The sequence below is a fragment of the Phalacrocorax carbo genome, chromosome Z, assembly GCF_963921805.1.
Source record: "Phalacrocorax carbo chromosome Z, bPhaCar2.1, whole genome shotgun sequence".
Lineage (NCBI taxonomy): Eukaryota > Metazoa > Chordata > Aves > Suliformes > Phalacrocoracidae > Phalacrocorax > Phalacrocorax carbo.
In genome coordinates, this window is record NC_087548.1 from 3,080,727 (window position 1) to 3,102,991 (window position 22,265).

Genomic DNA, 22,265 nt, shown 5'->3' on the forward strand with positions numbered 1-22,265 from the left:
CCCCTCAGCGAATTCCCCTTGAAATTAAAAAAAAAGGTTAAAAAAAGTGAAAAATGCAAACTTCAGAACAGATCAATCCACAAGGCTTTTTGTGAACATGAAACAGCCTTAAAACACAGCCAGGAGAGTCCAAGCAGCTCCAGTTCACAAAGTGATTTAAAGGCCTGCACTTATCATCACTTATTAATCTCACGTCAATTAAATAAGAAGCTCTGCTCAACTGGGATAGAAAACCATTTTAAAGCCATCGCATTGCTATTGACCGCTGGGATATTCTAATACTTTACCTACATTCAGTAAATCCATGAAGAACCGAGGAAATGGGAAAACCTATTTTCCTAGCGCAATTCTCAACACGAGGAAGCAGAGGCTATGACCTAATCCATCAAAGTACAACTACACTTAATTGGTTTCGATCAGAGCTTTCCAAAATACTTGGGTTTATTCAGCTTGGAAAACAACGCACGTAGGAATAAACCTGTTCCACGTTTCTGCCTATATGTATAAAATGCCTGAGTGCTTCTGCCTATACATAAACCCCAGCGTGTTTAAAGTGGTTTAATTTAAACAAGTTTTTCTGCATTTTAATTGCATCCCAATTCCCAGGAAATTCCCTGTGACACAGGTTAGATTTAAAAAAAAAAAAAGAATTTACCAATTAATAAGAAAACACTGTTTAGTTTTTGTACTTTACTGGGGAACATAGTAAGCGTAATTTACAAGGATACTAAGCTTTATAGCCGCTTAAATATAGATTCTCCTGGTTATCATCCTCATGAGTTCCAAATTTAGCCCAGCTCTTGGTTCTGGTTGCATTCAACGTGTCTTCGGGGATCTCGTCCAGCAAGGAGCAAGGACTCAAGGGAAAAAAAAAAACCCTATAAATGTAAAACTGGATTTAAAACTATTATTTAAATCAAGGTTTCCTGGTTTCCCACGCTGGTCCTCAGCAGAGGATTGCTCTGTAAAAAGCTGAATGGCTTTGTAGCTTGTTTGGAACACGAAGCTACGCCGCTCCTCGTACACCCGCTTGCACGGGGCAGGGGAAGGTTTGCCTCCTTAACGAGCGATTGCAATCACGACAGTACGTTACGGTTTAGTCCCTTGAGCCATAGTAAGCACCGTCCTAGAGAAAAGGTCTTAAAATTTTTAAATTTTTAAATTCTTTTTTTTAATTGAGAACAATTCAGAGAGCCACTTGATAAAACTGTGCCTGGGAGACGCCCTTCTCAACTCAGAGCTTCTTCTGTCAAAGTCCCCGATAGGAATTACCTCCTTTATCCAGCGTTCCTTCGCACAGTTATTTACCGCCCTTGTTTGGTATCAACTCCCTATCAGCGAAGATCCAGCATGAATGACATAAAACGCTCATTTTCCCTTCCTCCTCGTGGGCACTGTGAGAGGGAACATGTGCTCTCACAGATGGAAATCACTACCTCCTGCAATAACACGCAGTTAAACACCCCCAACTAAATACTCACGGGTAAGAGCGCTTTGAGCATTGATTGCGACAGATAATTATTTCCATCAGTGCCTCTTCAAGAGGAGCAAAGGGAGAACAAAAAAAAAACAGCCCTCCTTTTTTTAAGCCAACAGAACAGCAAAGCAACAGTACCAGAGAGCATTTTAAAAAGCAACATAGCTTTGTCTCAACTTTTTCAGATGCACACAAGGGTCCCCGACAGGCACAAAACCCAACTACCCTGGACTGTGCACATCGTGGGCTTTCCTCTTCCACGTAGCACAGCCGGGCATTTCGTCAGTCCTGCTCCTGCCGGGCTTGTGCAACGTTCCCCATCATTATCAAGTAGCATCTTTCCCGCCCTCTAAAGCCCCCCCCAAACACAGGGCAAGAGAATTTGGTTTGATATCTGACCATCAAGGCCAAATCTAACAGACACTTCTTCCCGCCTCTGGCCAAGACAGAATCATTAAAGTTGGAGAAGACCTCTGGGAGCATCAAGGCCAACCCCCAACCCAACACCCCCAGGCCTCCTAAACCATGGCCCCAAGGGACACGTCTGCACATCCTTTGAACCCCGCCAGGGACGGTGACTCCCCCACCTCTCTGGGCAGCCTGTGCCAGGGCCTGACCGCTCTGGCAGGGAAGACATTTCCCCTCAGCTCCAACCTAAACCTCCCCTGACGCAGCCTGAGGCCGTTCCCTCTCGTCCTGTCCCTGGTGACTTGGGAGCAGAGACCAGCCCCCCCCTCACTCCAGCCCCTCTCAGGCAGCTGCAGAGAGCGAGAAGGGCTCCCCTCAGCCCCCCCTTCTCCAGGCTAAACCCCCCCAGCCCCCTCAGCCGCCCCCCAGCACACTTGTGCTCCAGACCCTGCCCCAGCCCCGCTGCCCTTCTCTGGACACGCTCCAGCCCCTCCAGGCCCTTCTTGTCCCGAGGGGCCCAAACCTGAGCCCAGCACTCGAGGTGGGGCCTCCCCAGGGCCGAGCACAGGGGCCCATCCCTGCCCGGCTCCTGCTGGCCACCCCAGTGCTGACACAAGCCCGGGGGCTGGTGGCCTCCTTGGCCACCTGGGCACTGCTGGCTCATGCTTGGCTGGTAAATTTACCACATCGCCTCAGATTATCGCAAACGTTAAGTTCCATATTTTGTCTAGACCAGCCTGAGGAGGTAACTTTGCTCCCCAAGTTTGTATCCATCAACTGCTACTCCTGCTCCTTATGGCTCCCACTATGTCGGGGGTGGGGTGGGTAGAGAGTAACAGGTGTGACAGCACAGAGCCAGCCACGTCCTGAGGAGGACAGAGTCACGCTGCAGGAAGAAGGCGATTCCCTTCTCGTTTATCAGGTAATTCAATTTGTGTTAACTCAGTTTTATTTCCTCGTTTCCAGAACAGAAGTTTTCAAAGCTTTCAGAGAAGCTGACATTTGGAAGAGCGCAAGGTAGCGCTGGAAAGCTGCGCGTTAGCTATGTTTTGGAGGATTATTACATTAAACCATCTGGCAGGACTGGCAAAAACGCTCACTGGTATCCAGCGCTACTGCCAATTGTATGCTGATGAAAGGCACGGCGAGCGCCAGCCTAAGAGAAGTAATACAGCAGGAGAGAGTCATCTCGAGGCAACTCCTGGAGACGACCATTTTGTCCCCAAAACATTTTGGAAACATCAAGAACTCATTCGAAAGAGAGAGGAACTTGCTGAGCGACTAGGACGCCATGTTCTGGCGTGAACTTTTAGACAAAGGAAGGTGGAAGGGTACAGCGAGTGACCACAATCCACGGCTTGACTTCCTCGTGAGAAGAAAGAAAACACGTTAGGGATGGGGGATTAAAATAATGAGCACATTTGTGAGAATCTGCCCGAGGGAGAATAGTTTAGAAAATTAAAAACTCCATAGTAACAGGCTGAAAGCTGTTAACCAACATCTAATTAATCACAAACTGCAATCCCCACAACAAAACATTAAAAGGAATTACAGGCAGGAGAAAAATATTCCTGCAGCAACCAAGCTTAGCCAGACCAAAACAAGTACTAAGGAAAAAAAAAAGAAATAAAATCACTGCAGCCACAGCGATGATACCTGAACAGGAAAAAAACCCCCAAACTTCTGACAAAACCAGCAGGACTTTACTGTGAACACCAAGAAGGTGGTTATGGTGTGTACTATTATCAGGTCTTGCCTTCTGCTCGATATTAAAAACCAATCTCTAGGGTCTCAGCCTCAACCTAAGCATAAAAAAAACCCTGTTGGCAGCAAGCAGCCATCGGGCCGCGGTGAGCACAATCACGCTGCGCGCTGGCACAAGCGGCGCTCGGCCATTTTAGAAGCACAATTTAGTCTTTGGCTACAGTTTGCTGTTACACCAGCCGTCAGAGGGCACGGTCGCTGCAAGCTGGCCTGATTTCTGCTGCTCTCGCTCTGCTCCAGCCTTTAAATCTGCGAGCGCAGATTCTGTGCCTGGCCAGAAGGTCCCAGGGAGCTGCCAGAGCTGCATGTTTCCTGTCCCTGGCGCTACGCAGGGATTTCACAACCTCAAGTCCTGCTAATTTGAACAGCGAGGAACCAAATGTTTTGAGAACTGCAACTTTTAAAGAATCATTAAGAAAGGGTTTCTCATCTTTCTGATTACTATAATAATTGAAATATTAGATGCCCACGTCTCTGTATCAATTGCCCATCAACAAATTCCTTTTTAAGCCTGCCATAACTGTCCTGTAAACTCAGATCTCTCGCCTTACAGCAAAGTGTTCACTTGGACATGGTTCTCCTGGGTCCATTTGCGGCTCTTTTTGCTTCTTCCCCACATTTTTAAAGTTAAAACCATACAATCACTAACTAAATTGCAGAGAAGGGAAAGTCAACATGCTGTAAATACTGAAATAGCCCCACGTCCAACAGACCAACCTCCCTCCAGGGACACCTACGCAGCGGGATCTCCTCCTGCTGCAGGCTGGAGGGCTGACGAGTCAGATGGTCAGAGGAGAACGGAAGAAAACAGAAGCTCCAGACTGTCCAGCAGCTGAACAAGTCACCTGGAAATGTCAAAACCAAATATGAGTATGAAATAGAAGGTTGTGGGTCCTGACTCTTGAAGGACTCTTAAGAGAACTTGAAGCTGGGCAACATAAAAACACATCAAACCAAACAAAAAAAAGGACCTGATGATCCATGGACTCAAACCTCTATGATTTAATATAAAATAAGCTTTGCAAAAACACAGATGGACTCAACTGATGCCTATGGAAGCTGATTTTGCACATCTTCCTGTGCTGGGTGTTTATCCAGATGTGAAATATACGCCAACACAATGCAGAGTAGGGACCTCTGCTTGGATGTCAACCTCCCAGGGCAAAAGACCAGAAAACCCCCCCAAAACCAACCACTCAGCACAGAAAAAAAACCCCAGGAATTCTAGGATTATATAGCACTCACCAGTGCCTCTTTATTGAGAAAGTTCAAAGTTCATTCAGGGTCTTTTGCTCATTAAATTGTCATCTTAACACTGACAGGGTACAAGAGGAGGTATTTTAGATTAAATGTTAGGATAAAAGTAGATACAGGCTCGTGGAAGAAAGAGTCCATAGCTTTTCTTATCAAACCAGTTTTGATTACTCACAGAGCTGATACTGATCACAATAATTCTACTCAGGAACTTACCACACTAATAGGTCATTTGAAAACAACCTTCTAGAATAAAAAACTGTGAGGAGTTTGACCAGTATTTTCAAAGTGAAAGTCAGCATTTTTCAATTAAAAAACCCCCATTGCTTCACTGTTTGAGTCTAACGGGTTGGTCTGAGGGGAAAAAAATCTGGCTGCATGATGAAGTATGAAAACCACATGGCTAACGGAACTACCGATCATCAGTCTGGAAATGTTTAAACCACCTCAGATCTTCCTGCTCAAGCGATGCAGGAAACATCAAAACATACAATTAGGATAAGAAGAAAAAGATTAAGGAAAGGAAATCTGGAAATTGGTTTGAGGGATTAAAAAACAACCCAAACAATCAAATGCTTCCTTTGAGTTGCTGCAGAGCCTTAAACAGTCTCCAACTCATAAACACAAAAGGAACATTATTAACATGCAGAGAATTTAACTTTCAAGTGCTGACCTGCAAATGTGATTAAAACCTCCTGTGACCACAGGTGCACCAATCGCCCTATCTGTTTTGCATCTGTAATTTGCCAGAAGACAGTAGTTCCTCTCATGTTTTCAAAACAAACCTCAAATCCTTTAAGGCCATTTGATGTTGCCACTCCTGATTCAGGATAGATGTTTGAAAAAAAAACACAAAACCAAACAACACAAAACCCCTTCTTGGTCCCCACTACTGCCTTTTAGAAAATAAGGGAGGTGAACAGGAATGCCCTCATGTAGAATCTCTCTGTGGACAACAAAATCCCTCTGCATCTCAAAGTACTTCTGCCTTCCGTATCTTGGGTAAGCGCAACATGGAAAGCTCATTAGCAGATGACGTAGCGGACAAGTCTTGAGCCACGGACTTCTCTCACTCTCTGGCAGTGCCGCAGGATATTGAGGATCCTATGGAAGCGCTTATCCACTTTCAGTTGGGTGAACTCTCTGATATCAGCCTCCACAATAAAAAATTCACCTGGAAAACAAACGATGACTTTGCTGTAGAAATGACCGTGTTGTGGGATATGCTTAACGTTTCACAAGCAACAATACAACCTCTTTCAAACAGTTCCACGCGCTGATGAGAAAATACAACTGGCAGTATGAGGGCCTCACGCTATCTCAGGAACTTCGTTCTGCTTCCCAAATTTGCCACCAGAAAGAAGAATTCCCAGCCTTCCCATTAAGTTCAACTACCCTGCACCGGCTGCGGGCCCCATCCAGCGAGCTCCGTCCGTTGTCAGCTGTGTCTGCCAACACCACTCACACCATCCACTGACCCGAGCAAAACCAGAGAGGCTCAGGGTCTCCTTAAAGATCATAGGGCATCTTTACCGTGGAAGGGCACCACACATCAGTGTTTCAGTCACGGAACACAGCCGAGTAGCTGCGTTATTTGAATCACAAGTAATTGCTTTGCAAGGTCCAAAATAATCATAGAACCATAAAATGTCCTGAGCTGGAAGGGATCCACAAGTATCATCGAGTCCAACTCCTGTCCCTGCACAGGACACCCCCAAATTCACACCATAAGCCATGGCCTAATGATGCTCTCTCAGCAGGCACCCTAGTTCTGGAATTGGCCCTTTACAAATAAAAGGAAGAAGCCCTGCATACGTCAGAGCTATGCGGCCCACCATTCCCTTGACTTTCATCAGGTTTGGAAAAGACTAATTCTTTCTTAATTAAGGAAATGCAGGAAAAAGACTAAACCACATGGCAAGGCATCCTCCCTGCGCCTCTAGGAGAGTGGCGTAGGAAGGTCCCGCATCAGAGCTGGCAGCCCATCCCTTCTTGTAGTTGATTAACTACTTCTAAAGGAAATTCTCATTATCAAGTGCTCGTAAGAAACCAGGGCCTCGACTGGAGTTAAAGCATCTAAAAGGCCCCCAACAGAAAGTCCCCCCCAAGCTAATAGCCGACACGACGAAGGAAGGCATTATTCTAAGCACTCCATCACTATATTCACTAGCTGTGATTTCATATTCAGTCTTTATACGCTGCTCAGGTGGGGAATTAATTATACATCTAGTAAAACGACTGTACATTTAATGCTTCCTGTAACATGCCATAAGGTTTTAACCACTCATCTCCACAAAGCTGTGAGAATGCAAAGTAATCTGAAACCAGGAAGATGCTAATTAAGGTATAAGGAAGAAACATCCAATTATCTCTAAGGATAGTAAGCAGAAGGAAATAACGTATTCTTCCACGCTATCACACTTCCAAGTCTTATGAGAAAAGAGTCACAAGGCTAGGGGTGTTCTAACTTGGAAGAAGAGAGCATTCTCCCTCTTCCTGTTGCCTGTAAAGTCAGGCAGAGGCACCATCGCCTTAGATAAGATGGAGCATTTCTTCTTTCTATTAAATTATTGGAGAGTCCTTCCAGTTTAAGCAAGGAGAAAGCAGCTGATGCTAGCTGGAAAGCTGAAGATGCCAGGAAAGCTTTTGTTTAATAAACAAGTACAATGCTGGTTTACACAGGGAAGTCTATTTTTTTTAAATGTAAACATTTAATCTTTAAATTTCACCTGCTGAGCGAGCTCACAGGACACACGCTCCGCTCTGAAGGAGCATCCAAGGACGTGATGGCTGTTAGAACCAAGGCCCCAGGGTGCTGTTTAGAGGCACAGCGTTCCCCACGATATTGCTCAGAGCTGAGGAATATCAGGCTGTGTTTTCTCACGGACTGGGCCATTTTGAGAGTCGGTGACACAGACACCTAATAGGCTCTTCCAGAGACAGTAACTGTCAAGAGCTGGCTGTTTTCCCCCAGATGGGAACTAGCCTGGAATCCAGGAAGAGCTTGCAACACTGCTAAATTCACATACAGGTGAGAAGGGGAAGGTTTGTTTACTCCAAAAAGAATAAAACCTGCATAACTGCTTAAAATATACCTACAGCTGGATAGAGCCTATTTGCAATTGTCAGTAATAGGGCAATACCCCTAAACAGCGTTAGGATTATATCTGGGGGAGCCACAAAATGTCCTGAATTTGTGCAGAATAGAATTTCTTCTTATATTTGCCCAGAATTCAAGGCAACAACATTCAGCATAGCAGGATCTTTATTTATGAAGAAACCAGAGCTGGAGAGAGGGCAGTGGTTTGGTTGGAAACAGTAGGTCCATGCACTAAATAACTAGCTAAACTAACCAAATCAGCTTACTGGCTGGGAAGTTACCCTGCATAAACCAGGCAGCATCTTTTCTCATCTTGAAATGAGAGGAAGAGGTCAGCTGGCAATCAGCCCAGGCTGAGAAACTGTGGGAATCCTAAGCAGAGACTCACAGCAGAAATTCAAGCAAACAAATCAATGAATGCACCACCTCATCCTGAAAAATGCAATGGATAAAGACATTTAATCATTTCGTGCTGGCCAGATAAGAACCATCTGACAGCCTGCCAGCCTTTTTCTCTAGACTTTCTAGTCACAACAAACAAACAAAAAATCTACCACACACACACACTCTCAGATGCTGAATGTCCTGGTTTCCTAACTGAACCTTCCAATGTAAACAAGAAAATAAAAGGCTCTTTCTCAGGTACCTAAAGAAATTAAAAGCCTCAGTTTTTCAGATATAAAAACAACCACCCCAACAAAACACTTCCTTGGAGAAAATTCTCTCTGACTAGTTGTAGCTTTCTCAAGTTGCTAGAACAGCTCCTCCACTGCAGCCAAGGCTGCTGCGGATCACGGTTCAGATTAAGCAGCATTCCGGACCTAGGATGGCCCTTCTAGTGTTTAGCCTCTCCTCTGTAGCCACGGGCTCAAACCCCTTACTCCCAATCTGAAGACAGTAACAGTTAAACCAAAAAAATACTGTAAGTTAAAAATGATGACGCAAGTATTTTAAGAAATCCCAGATTAATATGAGCCATTGTTAGACTGAAGCAGAACTTGTCTAGGGAAAAACTAAACAATCCGAGCCCAAATCAGCGGGCGGTCACGTGAAGTAGTGTAGCTGCATGCCCTTAGCGTGCTTTCATTAACGTCCTTTACAACGTTGACTTTCATGACATGTTTATCCTCCAAGTCTCAAAGTGAAGAGCCAGGTATGTCCACCCTATCAGAATTCCTTCCCTACAGAAGAGATGCATTTAGAATCTAGAAGTTAGTGATGTTATCACCATACCGTAAATATTGAGAGCGCAACAAATCCAAAGGAAGGAAGAAAAAGCCATAGTTTGTCACAAGGTGACCCCCGAGTACGCAGTGAACGTGCTTAGGGCGAGTGTTCTTGCGTTCTGGCCAGGGCAGAAATCGGGAGGTTGGCGCCAAGGCATTGTCAGAAAACGAGCTCTTTCTGTGAGACATAATTTGTGTCTGAAGTTGGAAACATGAGGGCATTCTAAGGACATCGCCATGCTTGATATGCGGTACACCCCTCCAGGAATAATTACATACTTGTCCTCAAAAGGAATGCCAAAAAAAGAGGAGATTTTAATATTAGAGATTTACTGTGCCACATATCTTTGGGAAAACTAACCCGTAAGTACAATTCACTGTTAAATTGAGACAGACATTTTGGTGCATTTTTGCTCCCTTTATGCCTTTCAGAGGAGAAAACTTCTTAAGGTTGTCAGACAGCCCTGCCTCTTCCACAAAGTCACTGTGGCATGACTGATTACCCAGATTTTCCAGCTTCAGAACAAATTTTTAATAGTTCATGTCCATTCTAGCTTAAAAACTGGAAACGCAGTATATGCAGTTTGGTTATCAAACTAGGAGTTTCCAGAACTTGTAGTGATTCCAAATACAATCTTTGTGCACTCAAAGTTTTTGCTAAAACACGCCACAAAAGTGACGTATTGTCAGTGAAAACATATAAAAAGTAACCAAATCAGTTATGGGAAAACTCTTCAGTCACAACAATAACCCTTGTCGCTACGCTATAGGACTTCATCCAGAAAAGGCAACTGGATTTTATTCTGAGTACCCAGGTCAGTACAGTAATTAGGCATTTCTATTCCTTATGGCCTGGAATCTGTTCTGGAGACGGATCTCATTTCTGTTCTCCTCCCCTTACAGCAAGGGAGAGCCAAAACTTCCATCGCTCCAGGCTGTCGAAACGTTGTTCGCCCCTGATAGTGGATAAGAATTCTTCAGGGCCAAACCTGATCTCGACCGCGGCACCCCGTGCTGGGAAGGGAGGGAAAGCCCCACTAAGCCTACAGATTATGACTTTTTTTTCCACTGTTCTCAGTCTGAGAATAAGCAATAGCAGGTTTTCTAAAATTTTTCGAGACCGATTGTTTTAAACACTCCCACAGGTTAAACCGTTCCACCAACCACCAGAGTGCCTGGATGGACTGTTTTCTGAGAATAAGATGCTACAAGTTACGCTATAAAATGAAAAGCGCATGCGGTCATTAATCATTCACTATTTTGTCCAGTGTTTTTATACTTGTGCTGCAATATCCAAATTGTACGAGTTTGGTACTAACATTGCAAACAAACATACCTTTTGTATCCTTAGTTTCTTCTTCCAGGAACCTGTGGTAGAGATTTCTGACTGCTCCATTCATCGATTTCAAAGGCTGATGCAAGATCTTGTACTTGCCCACCACAGCCTTGTTCATATCTTGAACGACTGCGTTAATCTGATCGTATGTTAAACGACCTTTCATATACCTACAAATAAAAATAAAAACCAGTAACCAGAAAGTCACAAATGAAGTTCATGCTTATTTTTCTCTTCCATCAGCCGTAACTGAACATGCTATTCCTAGTTAGAGGCGGTTTCTTCTGCTTCGTGTTAATGAACAAACGCAGTAGTTAATATTGTTCATTTCCTTGATTAATAATCCTGAAAAGCCAGGAAGATGAAACATCAGAAAACTAAATTAATAAATAAAAACTATCCAGTGCTTTAGGTGTAAGGAGCTTTTTCAAGATGGAGTAAAAGTTGCTTTTCTAGCGTACCACCTACACTACAAACGCAGAAGAACCAAGTGGCTTTGCAGAAAATATAATACAAGCCAAAACTGAAATTCAGTGCTTCTGCCTAAAAGTGCAATTTGGTTCATATTATAATCATAAATAGCCTGTGTTTGATCTTACAGCCATTCCTTCGGGTTTGGTTTGTGTGGGGTTTGTTTTTTGTTTTTTTTTTTTTTAAGACATACCAGTTTTGGGTTGGTTTCTCTATTTTATTGTGCAGCCAAATGAGCTATACAGACACAGTTCTGCACTACCAACATCCACTTCTGAGCTTTCAGAGCATTTCATAAGACTAGTACTAAAATAATAAGATCTGTTGATAACAGCCTAGAGGTACAGGAAGCACAGAAGATAAAAAACAAAGCGATGTGGAAATATTAGAACATTGGAATAGTTGCAAGTAAGGCTATTCAGTATTTATAGATGTAAAGGCATGCATTCAGGGAAGGGGAAACATGCTACAAACTGAGAAGCTGTTCTAGAACATTAAATCTGAAGCCTCGGAGGACAAGCAGTAAGCTAAATACAAAACAAAACCCCAGAAAACACCGCAGTAAGAGTAAGAGCCGGGGCAACCTAGCAGCTTGAACTACCCTGTGATCATCAGGCTACAACAAACGGAACCCGGCTGTTTGTGTTTGGTTTGGTATCAGTTTGCAAATATGTGGAATTGAGGAAAGTGTTACAGTTCGTTTTAAGAATGAATGGGGATCGTCAGGCCAGGACAGCAGGCAGCTAAAAGCTGTAGAAAAGACGACTGAAAAGGTCAATGAACAGGAAATTCTTCCCTCATTTTAATCTGAATGGAAAAAAAACCCCTCAATCTTCAGAAAACATACAAAGAATTTAAAGCATAAGTAGCCGATCAGTTACAAATTCAATATTCCAAACCAGAATGTGGGTGGGCGTTACACAATTGCCAACTAAAAATTAAGCCCTTGCTGTAGCTTTTAATAGCCAGCCCCACCAGGGAGACAGGTCTGCACAGGGTGCGTAAAAACTCCAGGAATCGAGCAATTGCTTTAACTTCAGTCTGAATTGCTAAATTATTTGTAGCCAGTTTCCAACGTTATTGATATTTTAATTAATCCCGATTCAAAGTTGGAGGTGCAGCCATTTTTATAAAGACGCTCTGCGTGATGCACACAAATAAAAGCAGCACTGCTGCCCCTGAAACACAGTCACACTGAGCAGAAACGAGTAACACAGCCTCTAACCGCAGAAGGGCTCTGCCTGTGTACATGAACTGCTATTTATGGCTCTATCTGCATCCCTTTGCCCATTCAGAAAGTCACAGGGGAACGCACAGAGCGATGAAGATTGAGGCCAAAGGTATAACACACCTATAAGATTGAGGCCAAAGGTATAACACACCTATATTTAAGTTCCTGTGCCCAACAGACACACAGTGAATACACTCGATAAAGCCAAGAAAACACCTCAGCTCATCCTGACACAGGAACAGAGAAGCAGGATTCAGCTGCCTAAACCTAAGAACCGAGTGCTCTTGGAGAGGCCCTCAGGCATCCAAGACGCTCACACGGGGCCAGACGTGCCAGGGTTTACAGAAAATTCAGTACCTAGAGATCTGGCAGTTACACGCTAAAGCATCTCCAGCGGCACCAGCCAGTTCTGCCCAGGCAACCACGGTTCGCCGCCCGCAGCCACGCAGCTGAGCCGCTTTCTGGTTTTGCTGATTTGCCCGACGGGCCGTTCCGCAGCAAGAGCGGGGGCACGCGGTGAGCGTGGGGACACCTGTGTCGCAGGCATTTACACAGAGGTGCCATAATCCGAAACTAAAATTCTGTCAAAAGCAACTGGAATTTTTCTTCTGCGTGTAAACTAACTCCAGCTGTTCGTCTTCTCACTTTTCTATCAGCCGTGGCTAGCAAACCCGTAAATGCTGACATTTATTGCAGTCCATACATACACTAATATAAAAATACAAAGTTGAGAAGTTCCAAATTAATCTATTTAATTTAGATTTAAAAGAACTTTAAAATCTGCTTCACTATAAAAAAGGCAAAATCATTCAGAATGCTTTTCTTTTTATAAAAAGCATGGCCCAATTTCTTTTTTTTAAACCACAGAAGCCCTTTTCAAAACATTTTTTTTCCTGTAGGTACGAAAACCAAAGCACAGCGCTATGTGCTTCAAAGAAAATAACATCAATATATCACATATATACCACTGGAAAAAGAGATAAATCTCCTAATGGCCAAATCTGCTTCCTCAAAAACGCTTAGGCTGAAAGAAACAAATATTCCCCCAAGTTCCTATCTTCTGAGACTTTAGAGTTATAATGAACATGCAGATTCTAAAAATGTATCTTAGGCGGTAAGAATTTTAGAGACAGAGTAAAGCAAGCATTTTCCTTTGCCTTGAATTGAAAGTTAACCGAGCCATCTACTATGCAATTGCCCTTTTCTTCCTCCAAAAAGTGTCTTTCTGCAACAGATTTGAAGGCTCAGATAATTTGCAAGTCTCTTACTGTGCGAGAGTATTCTATTTGATCAAGGCGCTCCGTATCCGACCCCAAACACAGCATGCGCCTTTGTTAAATACCTGCTGCAGAGTTCTAAAAATATGAAGTCACTGAAGACTGTATATCCCTTTTAGTGCCCTAATGATGTTGAGGATTGATTCTCCTTCACTTTGAGCACAGAGGGGGTGAAAACCACCTAGATTTTTCAGTTACACTCTACCACAGCTGTGGTAGGAAGGGAGAGAGGAATGAGACACTCTTGGCTGCTGCAAAACCCACGATACCCAGCTGGTAACGGATTTAGACTCATATGTGACGCATATGCACAGTTGTGCTTTATTAAGTCCCTCAGACAGGCTTTGCACATCAGCACAGTCCTGTACGAGCACAGCCACTCGGCTCCGGGACCGGGGCTGTGTAAAAATGCGGTAGTATCCCTTGTTACTGTTGCCAGCAGGTATAAAGAGATCCTACATCAGCGCTGACCTGGAGAACTGGGATACGAACCTAATTCTCATCCTTTTAGGAGAATATGTTAGGTGTGAGAAAATCGGGGTCATGGACATTTGCTGCTTCGATTTGATTAAATGGTATGTGAAATCGCAGGCTTTGCGGACTCCCCCAATCTGGTATCAAAACACTGCCAGGCAACAGAAAAACACCTTGCAGATTAATAGATCTATTTAAATTCATGTAAATCTTCCTCCACAGAACAAACATGCTTTCCCCATCTGAATAAAAATAGTTATATAGCCTCACAAGCACAGCTTAAGGTGCAACCTTTCTGTAAACCAGCAAGAGTATCCAGCTGGCCTCCATCACCACTTTCCCCACTATCAAATGTTCCACTTTCAAGGATAATGAAACACTTTAAGGGGTTATCAGGGAAGATCATAGCTTTAACAGGAGGTTAAACCAACATTTGGCTGGAACAGGCTACATCTACTTCTTTTGCCTTAGCAGAAATAAAGGCCAAAAATTCCCATGCTCCAGCTTTACCTTTCCCAAATTTTATCGGGAGAAAAGTACCTAAGGGAGTAAATCCACCAAACACGAGAGATGACCCGCAGAATAAGAATACCAGGTGCACGCACTCCTAAGAAGTAACCAAAGAAGAATCCTTTATTATTAGCTCAACATTCAGGCTCCTTCATTTTTTGGATTGAGCAATTTGGTGGAAGAAAATGGTCACTGCTCACCTGGATATTTTGAAGGTTATAGGAAAGATGACTTGAAAGCCTCAAGTAAAACAGAGATTAAAAAAATCTTACTGAAACAAGCGTTGTCAGGGAACACATGGAATGGAGAGGCTAGATAACAATTTAGCCTTAGGCATCAAGAGAATTTTCTCGTTTTTGCAGAAATATTTGTCATTGTCCCAAAAATGCCATATAAGAAAAGTTATTCCTACAAGACAGACTTCAGACAAGGATACCTATTAATCAGATCCTGATGGTAGGGGAAAAAAACCCACAGCTCTCTATTCCAGAAAGTCGGGGTGTTTCAGTGGGAGGTGTTTTTTTTGCTTTTAACAAGTCTGACTTCTTTTCCTGTCTCAAAACAGATTGGTAAATCAAGACTTGAGGTTTTCAGAAACCAATAGTTGGGTCAAGTAAAACCAGCATTTATCATTATTTTACCTTTTAAGTGTAACCACACCTTTCATCTTATGAGATGATGGCTCTTTTTTTTAAACGTCCGTTCTCAAACCCCGTTCTCAAACCCCATCCATTAGCTAATATATTTCTGTTTGTACAATCGAAGTGACTTTTGAGATAAGATGTTTGGGTTTTAACTGATTAGTTCTGATCTTCCCAAAATATACATAGAAAAAAAGAACCTAATTAGCTCTATTCATTTCATCTTCAGGTTTGCCAGTGTTGCATATAAACTATTTGCAGCTATCATCACGATGTTTCATCCTGTGGAACATTTAAAGCTTCAAAACATCCCCGTCAGCCTCAGCTCTGCAAGAGCTCACTTTCCCAAACCTACGTTTACCACCCAAATTGGCACGACGGGGTCTAAGAAAAGCCACGCTTACTTACGCAGGAACGCTTTGAAATTCTTCTGTAGTTATTAAGGCTGCTTCTTTAATAAGCCTTGACTCTTTGGTAGGTTTCTTTGCACGTTCGGGTTCTACAGCTTTTGTTTGTTCTTCACATTTCACAGTTAGCCCAGTGATGCTGTAAAATGAAAGAATATTAAGTGTATAAACAGCAGATCAGTAGTAAGGAGAATACTGTGACATTATCAAGCCTGCTTACTCACAGGCCTAAGTTCCAACCCATCTGTTAGGCTGGATGAACACAAATCACCATCTTTCCTGAAAGAAAAATAAATAAAGCAAGCCTACTCCATTTCAAATTGCATACTTTAGCTGACTTCATTATAGCTCTTCATTTCTCTGCTCGAGAGGCTGCTAGCAGGTGAATTGGCAGGAGGCCAAACGCAGCACAGAGCAGTTAAAAATTCAATGTACCATTACATTTCACAGAACATGAGGCCTCGCTTTTTATCAGATGAACCGCAGCACAGAGCTGCAGCCTAAACAGGCAGATTTGAAATACTTCACGGCTCTTTGAAAGAAGTTCACATCTTGGGAAGCCTGACTCATCCATTAATCTTTTGAAGCAAAGAAATTCAACACCATCCAGCAGGCTGGGATTTTTTTTTTTTAAATACATATAATTTTTTTTTTTAGGCAAGATCCCAAAAGCCAAGGAGTTTCCTGCTTTGCGTGATTATCGGAGCGTTATTTTTATAATTTCACCCTTCCTTCAAACCCTCGGCTTAGAGCTTCAAACACCGAGTTAGCTGCCAGCCACGCACCTAGCTGCTCTCCTACTCAGCGGTAAAAGGACAGCAAAAGCGATGCATTTGGCCAAATTCACCATCATCTGACTACAAGGACACCAGCAGGCTGCGATGTGCAACAGAAGTAACGCAGCACTGAGCTGACCTGTCACAAAGACCTGATCCGCTAACTCTGACCTAACCCTCCCACAGGAAGGGACTTTCGTTTGACGTGGGGCCCTGCAGCCAGCGAAGGGCACAGCAGTGCCTCTGTTGACCCGAGGGCTGGAATTTGTCACTTGATGTGACACCCCCAAACCTGGCGTCCCCGTTTCCCAGGGAAGACGACTGCGGCGTGTGGGAGAGCGAGTGCCACCTGCTGGGCTCCCAAACTGTCTGGCCCGTGACAGAGCGACAGTGGGAGCTCTGCTCCCCGCCGTGCCACAAGGCAGAGCCCTTCAGAAATGCAGGGCACCAACAGTTAAACTAATTCAGACGCAAACATCTGAAAAACAAGGCGAGGCCCTGCACAAAACTACTCCTGGCACCCTGGAGCTAGCACTAGTGCAGGGAATGCCGGCAAAGAGGCAAAGGGAAGGGTGGGGAATTTGGGTGGTGTAGGGGTGGGTTTGGAATAGAAGGATAAACACAAGGACCGAAGGAGGTGAATTTGCGTCTTAAAACTTTTCTCCTCCTGTATGGTCCAATCTCCTGCCATCCTCCTCACTGCAGCAAACCTCTTATCTTTTCTAGATGATTCCCCACCCCCAGGTACTTCTGCTTTGGGTTCCTACCCGCTACCTTTCATGTACGTTGCAGCAGCGAGATGCTATGCTTACAGCTCACTGCTGGCCAGGACCACGCAAACAAAGAACCAAAGCTTGTATTCAAAATCTGGGTTTGGTGTAATCAGAAACCGCTCTCAATAAACATCTGGAGCACAAAGGGCTTGGATACCTTGTACTCGCTTTTTATTTCAGTGACATTCCTCCATTAAATAAGAACACCAAAACCAAGAACACAGGAGAGAAACAATAGTGAAAGCCATGAAGCCACAAAGCCCAATTCGTCTGTGTGGGCTTTTTCATTCTTTCTGAGGTTTGAAGGCCTGTCTCAGCCACGTTCCAGCACTCACTCTGTTTTCTGAGGGACTTACCTCATGACATTCACTCAACAGACAATTAGTACTCAGCTCCCCGAGTGTTCTGGGACACGCAGGAAGAGAAATGGAGAGGGTTAACAGAGGAAGGTTTGGGGAAGGGGACTGAAGATCCCTTTACACTGACACAGATGGGTTCTGACCAATTGCAGTCTGTTGGACACTGACAGAACAGCCATTGCAAGGTGGCAGAGCACCATCTGTAGAAAGTTATTAGAACAACTTGCTTAGTTTTACACGTGGTTCTGCCTAAAAAGAGAAGAACCAGCTAAACTTGTATCACAGTTAACTTCTTGATCAAAAGCAGGGCAAGACTGGAGGTGAAACCAACACCACAAAGAATCTTTTTGATATCAGAGGCGATACAATCACTAAACCAGCCTCATTTGCATATAAACTATCCCCAGGAGGTAATATAAACTTAAGGTAAAGATTTTTCCTAAATTAAGAAAGTTCTGAAAAGGTGGCAGAACCGCAGCGATAATTTCTGAGGAACTTCCATTCTTTCACACACAAAAGCATGAATTCTGCAACACCTAAATGGAAATGGGAATTGAAAAGGAGCAAGGCATCTCTAGACACGTTTTAGGAAGCTGTTTCCTACACCGAGGGTTCACGCCTGGACAGTCACGCTCAGAAAAAAAAGCTGCTGCACAAGTCATCTCTTCACCAGGTAAGACCAGTCCAAGTTTCAATACAAGCAGTACCTACACAGGTGAGAATATTGCTACATACTATCTAAAATTACAGTTCATTTTTCCCTTCTGTAACCTTGTTTCCATATCCTTAAACTTTCACTTTGCTGGAATACGCCTGTAATGTTTTCAGCCTGAGGCTTGTCTAGTATTAGGAGCGAGACCAGGTAAAGCTGATAGATTCAGGGCACATATTGGAAGCACTGAATTCAAAGAGACTGACACACTGAATTCTGACAAGCTACAAGGGTGGATATAAGTTCTGGGACCTCCAGATGTTAGAATCTAGGAGAGACCCCTATCTGGCATACACTAACATCACTCAAAAATAAAAAGCAGCTCCCAACAGCCAGAGAAAGAGCTGACCACCCTGAGAAAGCTCAGCAGACTTATAATGTCTTAGAAGCTGAAAAATAGCTATTGTTTCTCACACTTGTGTCTCATTCTCCCACTTGAGAAAATTCTCAACATTATTTTGAACAGCTTCTTAGTACAGCCCTCTCAAGGGCAGGTGGATGTCATTGCTAGCTAAAATAAATGCCAGGCTGTTGCAGGGAAAGGAGAATAAAAATACCACAACCATAATACAAATCCCCACAGAAAGATGATTGAGTTAGAGGATTTTTTTTCTTTTTATTATATTGGAAAGGCAGCACTGAGTTTCAGTCCCAGTGACCCAGCATTTGGATCACTAACCGACCCTTCAATCCTCAGGTGCTACAGCTATCAAACCAGCGCGTTTGCAATTCTAAAGCAAGGAAATCTCAGATTTATTGAAGAATTAGTTTTCGACTGTAATGTCACACCTGCCACTGGAAGCTTTCGTCTGAACAACTTGGTGTGTTATAGGTTTTACCTGAGGGATTTGTTAGAGTGCTAGGACAAGCCTGGTAGTGATCAGTCAGGAGCAAACTCCAAAATCAATACACATAACCACCCTGGCTCCCAAAAGTTCACAGTTAATGTACAGTAAAAGAAGCAGAGCTGTACTACGCTGCAGCTGCCAAGAACTGCCCAGTACCTCCGTACTCACGTACCACATACCAGCTCTGTGTTGGTTTTGGCAGATGGGAAGGAATGTTTTCACGGAGGTGCTGTGCTTCATTTTGATCTCTCTCAGCAGACTTCTGGAGCTCCTGAAATTAATGTTAGACTTCATCAGAAATCAGAAACTTAATATCAAGCAAGTAAAATTAGTTTACTATTAGGGGAATGCTAAAATGATTTTTTTAACTTGAGAGGTGTTCTTTGCTCTCTCTCTCAACATCATCTGACCTCTTTACCTAATTTCCCCAAGAGCAACTAGCAAAGCTCAGAAAAACAAAGCTAAGAGTGAGAAAACATAAGCTTGTCTGTCCTTGCTCTCAAAGCATCAGAGATATTTGAGTGAGCAAGAAGTAAATCTTTAACAATATACCCTATCAGGTCTGGGCAGGGAAAAGGCGGTAGTGATGAAGAGATACTACAGGAAAGTCATCTACATTCTCCAAACACCACTTTCACAAAAGACTTAACACATGAAGGCGCTGCAAACGCACAGTAAAACAGCGGATAAATATTCTCATTAAATCCATTTCATAGCTATTGCAAGGATGTAAAGATAGAACTGCTCTTTCAATCGCAGTATCTATTATGATAAAGACATGCTTTCAATGTATACAATTTTTTTTTTTTTCCAGGTTTAGTGTTCACTCTGCTGGAGAGCTGCTTAATGTTTATTAAGCAAGCCTGTTCTGAGTCCCAGTTCCACTTGTGAGCAGCCTCATGCATCCAAACATTTCACTTCAGGTCTAGAAAAGAACAATGATGCACTTATCAAAGATTCCTTTGAATTTTTCCTTATCTCATGAAGCAGGAAAAAACCCACAAACAAAAGATTACTTTTAGCAAATTCTTCAGTTTTTCTTGCTGTTGAACTTCCATTTCCATTTTATTCAGGAGATCATGCAAGAGAACCATCTCATGTCCTATTTTACAGAGCATAGATTTGAGGGATGGTTCTTGACCTGTCAAAGAGAGAACATTAAGCCAAACAGCCAAAACACCACTTAACACAAAACCAAAACCACAGTTCCCTCCCTTCCACAAGCATCAGTTATCCACAAACTCCAGCTCCCCAACGACCATATCATCCCAGGAAAAGCAGCAATGTTCACTGGTCAAATAGTCAGCCTCCTACTCTGCAGAGCCAGAAGAGTTCAAAGCTGCTGCTGCAGGAATAAAGGCCCCTCTCCAGCATGATGCTGGAAGTGCTAATCTATACCTGCTACCATTGCGGGTGGAAGACCCAGCTTTTTAACATAGCCTGGCTTTCACAACTGCTTGGCTGCACAACCCGTTCTTCTTCATAACCTCCCTGCTTAGGGGAGCTAGAAAGCTACTGCCCTTTTTGGAAATGGTTATAACCCCTCTTCAAACAGGAGGTTAGTCTAGATGACCCTCCCAACCAACATTTCAATGATCCTGCATAACATCTATTTGTGCCTAGCGGAGGACAAGAGATGACCCCAAAACATTCAGATCAATTTCAGTACCTCAGTTTAAGTAGGCTTGCAAACCCCTGCCTGTTTACATCTCAGCCAGGCACTCCTGGAATACTACAAAGAGACACTTGTATAAACCTCCGTTTGTGCCTTTGCATTTTTGTAATTAGGCCTAACATACTCACCAAAACATTCTCCCACCTAGAGCTCTCCCCACCAAGTATATTGAATATAGAGTGCATTAATGACCAGTCTCCAAGCCCTTCAGAGGAGCACACTTAGCTCGTGTTCTCTGCTTGGCACCCAGTTCCCTGATAACACTCCCATTTTGCCATCCTTGCTCGCATTTTTGTTGTTGTTTTCCGTATTTCACTTGATTTCACCTTCATGTTACATTCTTCATCTAATTAGAGCGTTCCCATTTCCCACAAAGGGGTGCAAACCAAAACCCTCTCTTAATTTCTTTTACCTATGTTTCTTAATTGAAGGGTCTTTTTAATAGTCGAAATCTTCGTGTTGATGTGAAAACATAAATCTTCCAGGTCTGAGGATGCCATATTCCTGTTATGATACTGAGGGGAAATAAAAAAGAAAGCAGTAATTTAAGAAAGAGCTAAGTCACAAATGCTAAGCAGAATTTTAAAAATTACCGTGATGCATCAAAGCAGCAAGGGAACTTAACTGAATCAGTAAGCATAGTAACTACCTCTTATTTTAGTAAATTGAAAACAGGAAAGTACAAAGTGACTGGTGTAAGACAAGAGAAAGCAGTTTCCCTGAATTCTGGCAATAAACGCAGTGTAATATTAATACAATCATTCCTCATGAAACTGGGAAAGTCTTTGTTATATTAAGGCATTCACTACCACAAAGTTGGAAATTTACTGTGATACATAAGAAATACCTGATTTATTTAAAAAACTGCTATAAGGCTCTCTCGGGGAGCTTGGATCTGATTATCAATACTTAAAGAGGTGGGCTTTGGTTTTTTTTAAAAAAAGATCAGTAATTAACCAAAAGAAAACGCACACTTGCTTGCTAGCAGAGCACGGAGGCACAAAATTTAGCATTATATATCGGTCGCTCTTGTGTAAGTATACTTATTAAGGCTATTGTAGGAACTAATTGATAAAAACACGTTGCTGAAATGCATCTTATCCAACGGCAGCGTAACAAACCTCCATTCAACACTATCGCCTGACAGCCCTTGGGTACACAGCGCTTACGCGGCTCCCTCTGGCGGTCACCTCACACCTGAAAACAAGCTTTTATTTTACTCTTATTTTTAAAACACTAAGAACTAGCACGCTCGCTAAACGAGGCCCTAGAGATTCGCCAGCTTCCGCACCTCAGGAGAAACCGTTACCACCCGCGGCAGCCCGCCCTTTTACCTCACGTCCCGACCCAGGACGAGCTCTTCCCCCCCTCCCAGGGCCCCGCTCTCACCGCTGAGGCGACGGGAGGTGGCTCGGTGGGGCAGGTGAGGATGAGCGAAGCTTCCCCACGCGAAAAACCCAACCAAATCCACCGTCCCGCGGCGGCGGCGCCGTTTCAAATCCGCCGCGCTCGGCCGGGCCGTGAAGGGCGCAAGCGCCTGCGCATG

General features: G+C 43.5%; 1 protein-coding gene across 1 annotated transcript; it reads right to left on the reverse strand.

Moving 5' to 3' along the window:
* Window positions 1-4,871: 4,871 nt before the first annotated feature.
* On the reverse strand, window positions 4,872-22,262 carry SKA1 (spindle and kinetochore associated complex subunit 1). Its single transcript, XM_064438340.1, has 8 exons — window positions 22,109-22,262; window positions 21,841-21,916; window positions 21,132-21,234; window positions 20,061-20,185; window positions 19,224-19,315; window positions 15,578-15,715; window positions 10,566-10,735; window positions 4,872-6,077 (listed from the first exon to the last, which is right to left on the reverse strand). Exons 2-8 carry the CDS (start codon window positions 21,844-21,846, stop codon window positions 5,929-5,931), a joined length of 783 nt encoding a protein of 260 aa, XP_064294410.1. The 5' UTR covers window positions 21,847-21,916; window positions 22,109-22,262; the 3' UTR covers window positions 4,872-5,928.
* Between the last annotated feature and the right edge of the window lie 3 nt (window positions 22,263-22,265).

What these genes read in the sequence shown, in the direction of transcription:
- SKA1 (XM_064438340.1), bottom strand. An exon ending in AACTGAAGAATTTGCTAAAA is followed by an intron (nt 19,316 to 20,060) that starts GTAATCTTTTGT and finishes CATTAATTTCAG; the next exon opens with GAGCTCCAGAAGTCTGCTGA. An exon ending in GAATTTCAAAGCGTTCCTGC is followed by an intron (nt 10,736 to 15,577) that starts GTAAGTAAGCGT and finishes TTTTATTTGTAG; the next exon opens with GTATATGAAAGGTCGTTTAA.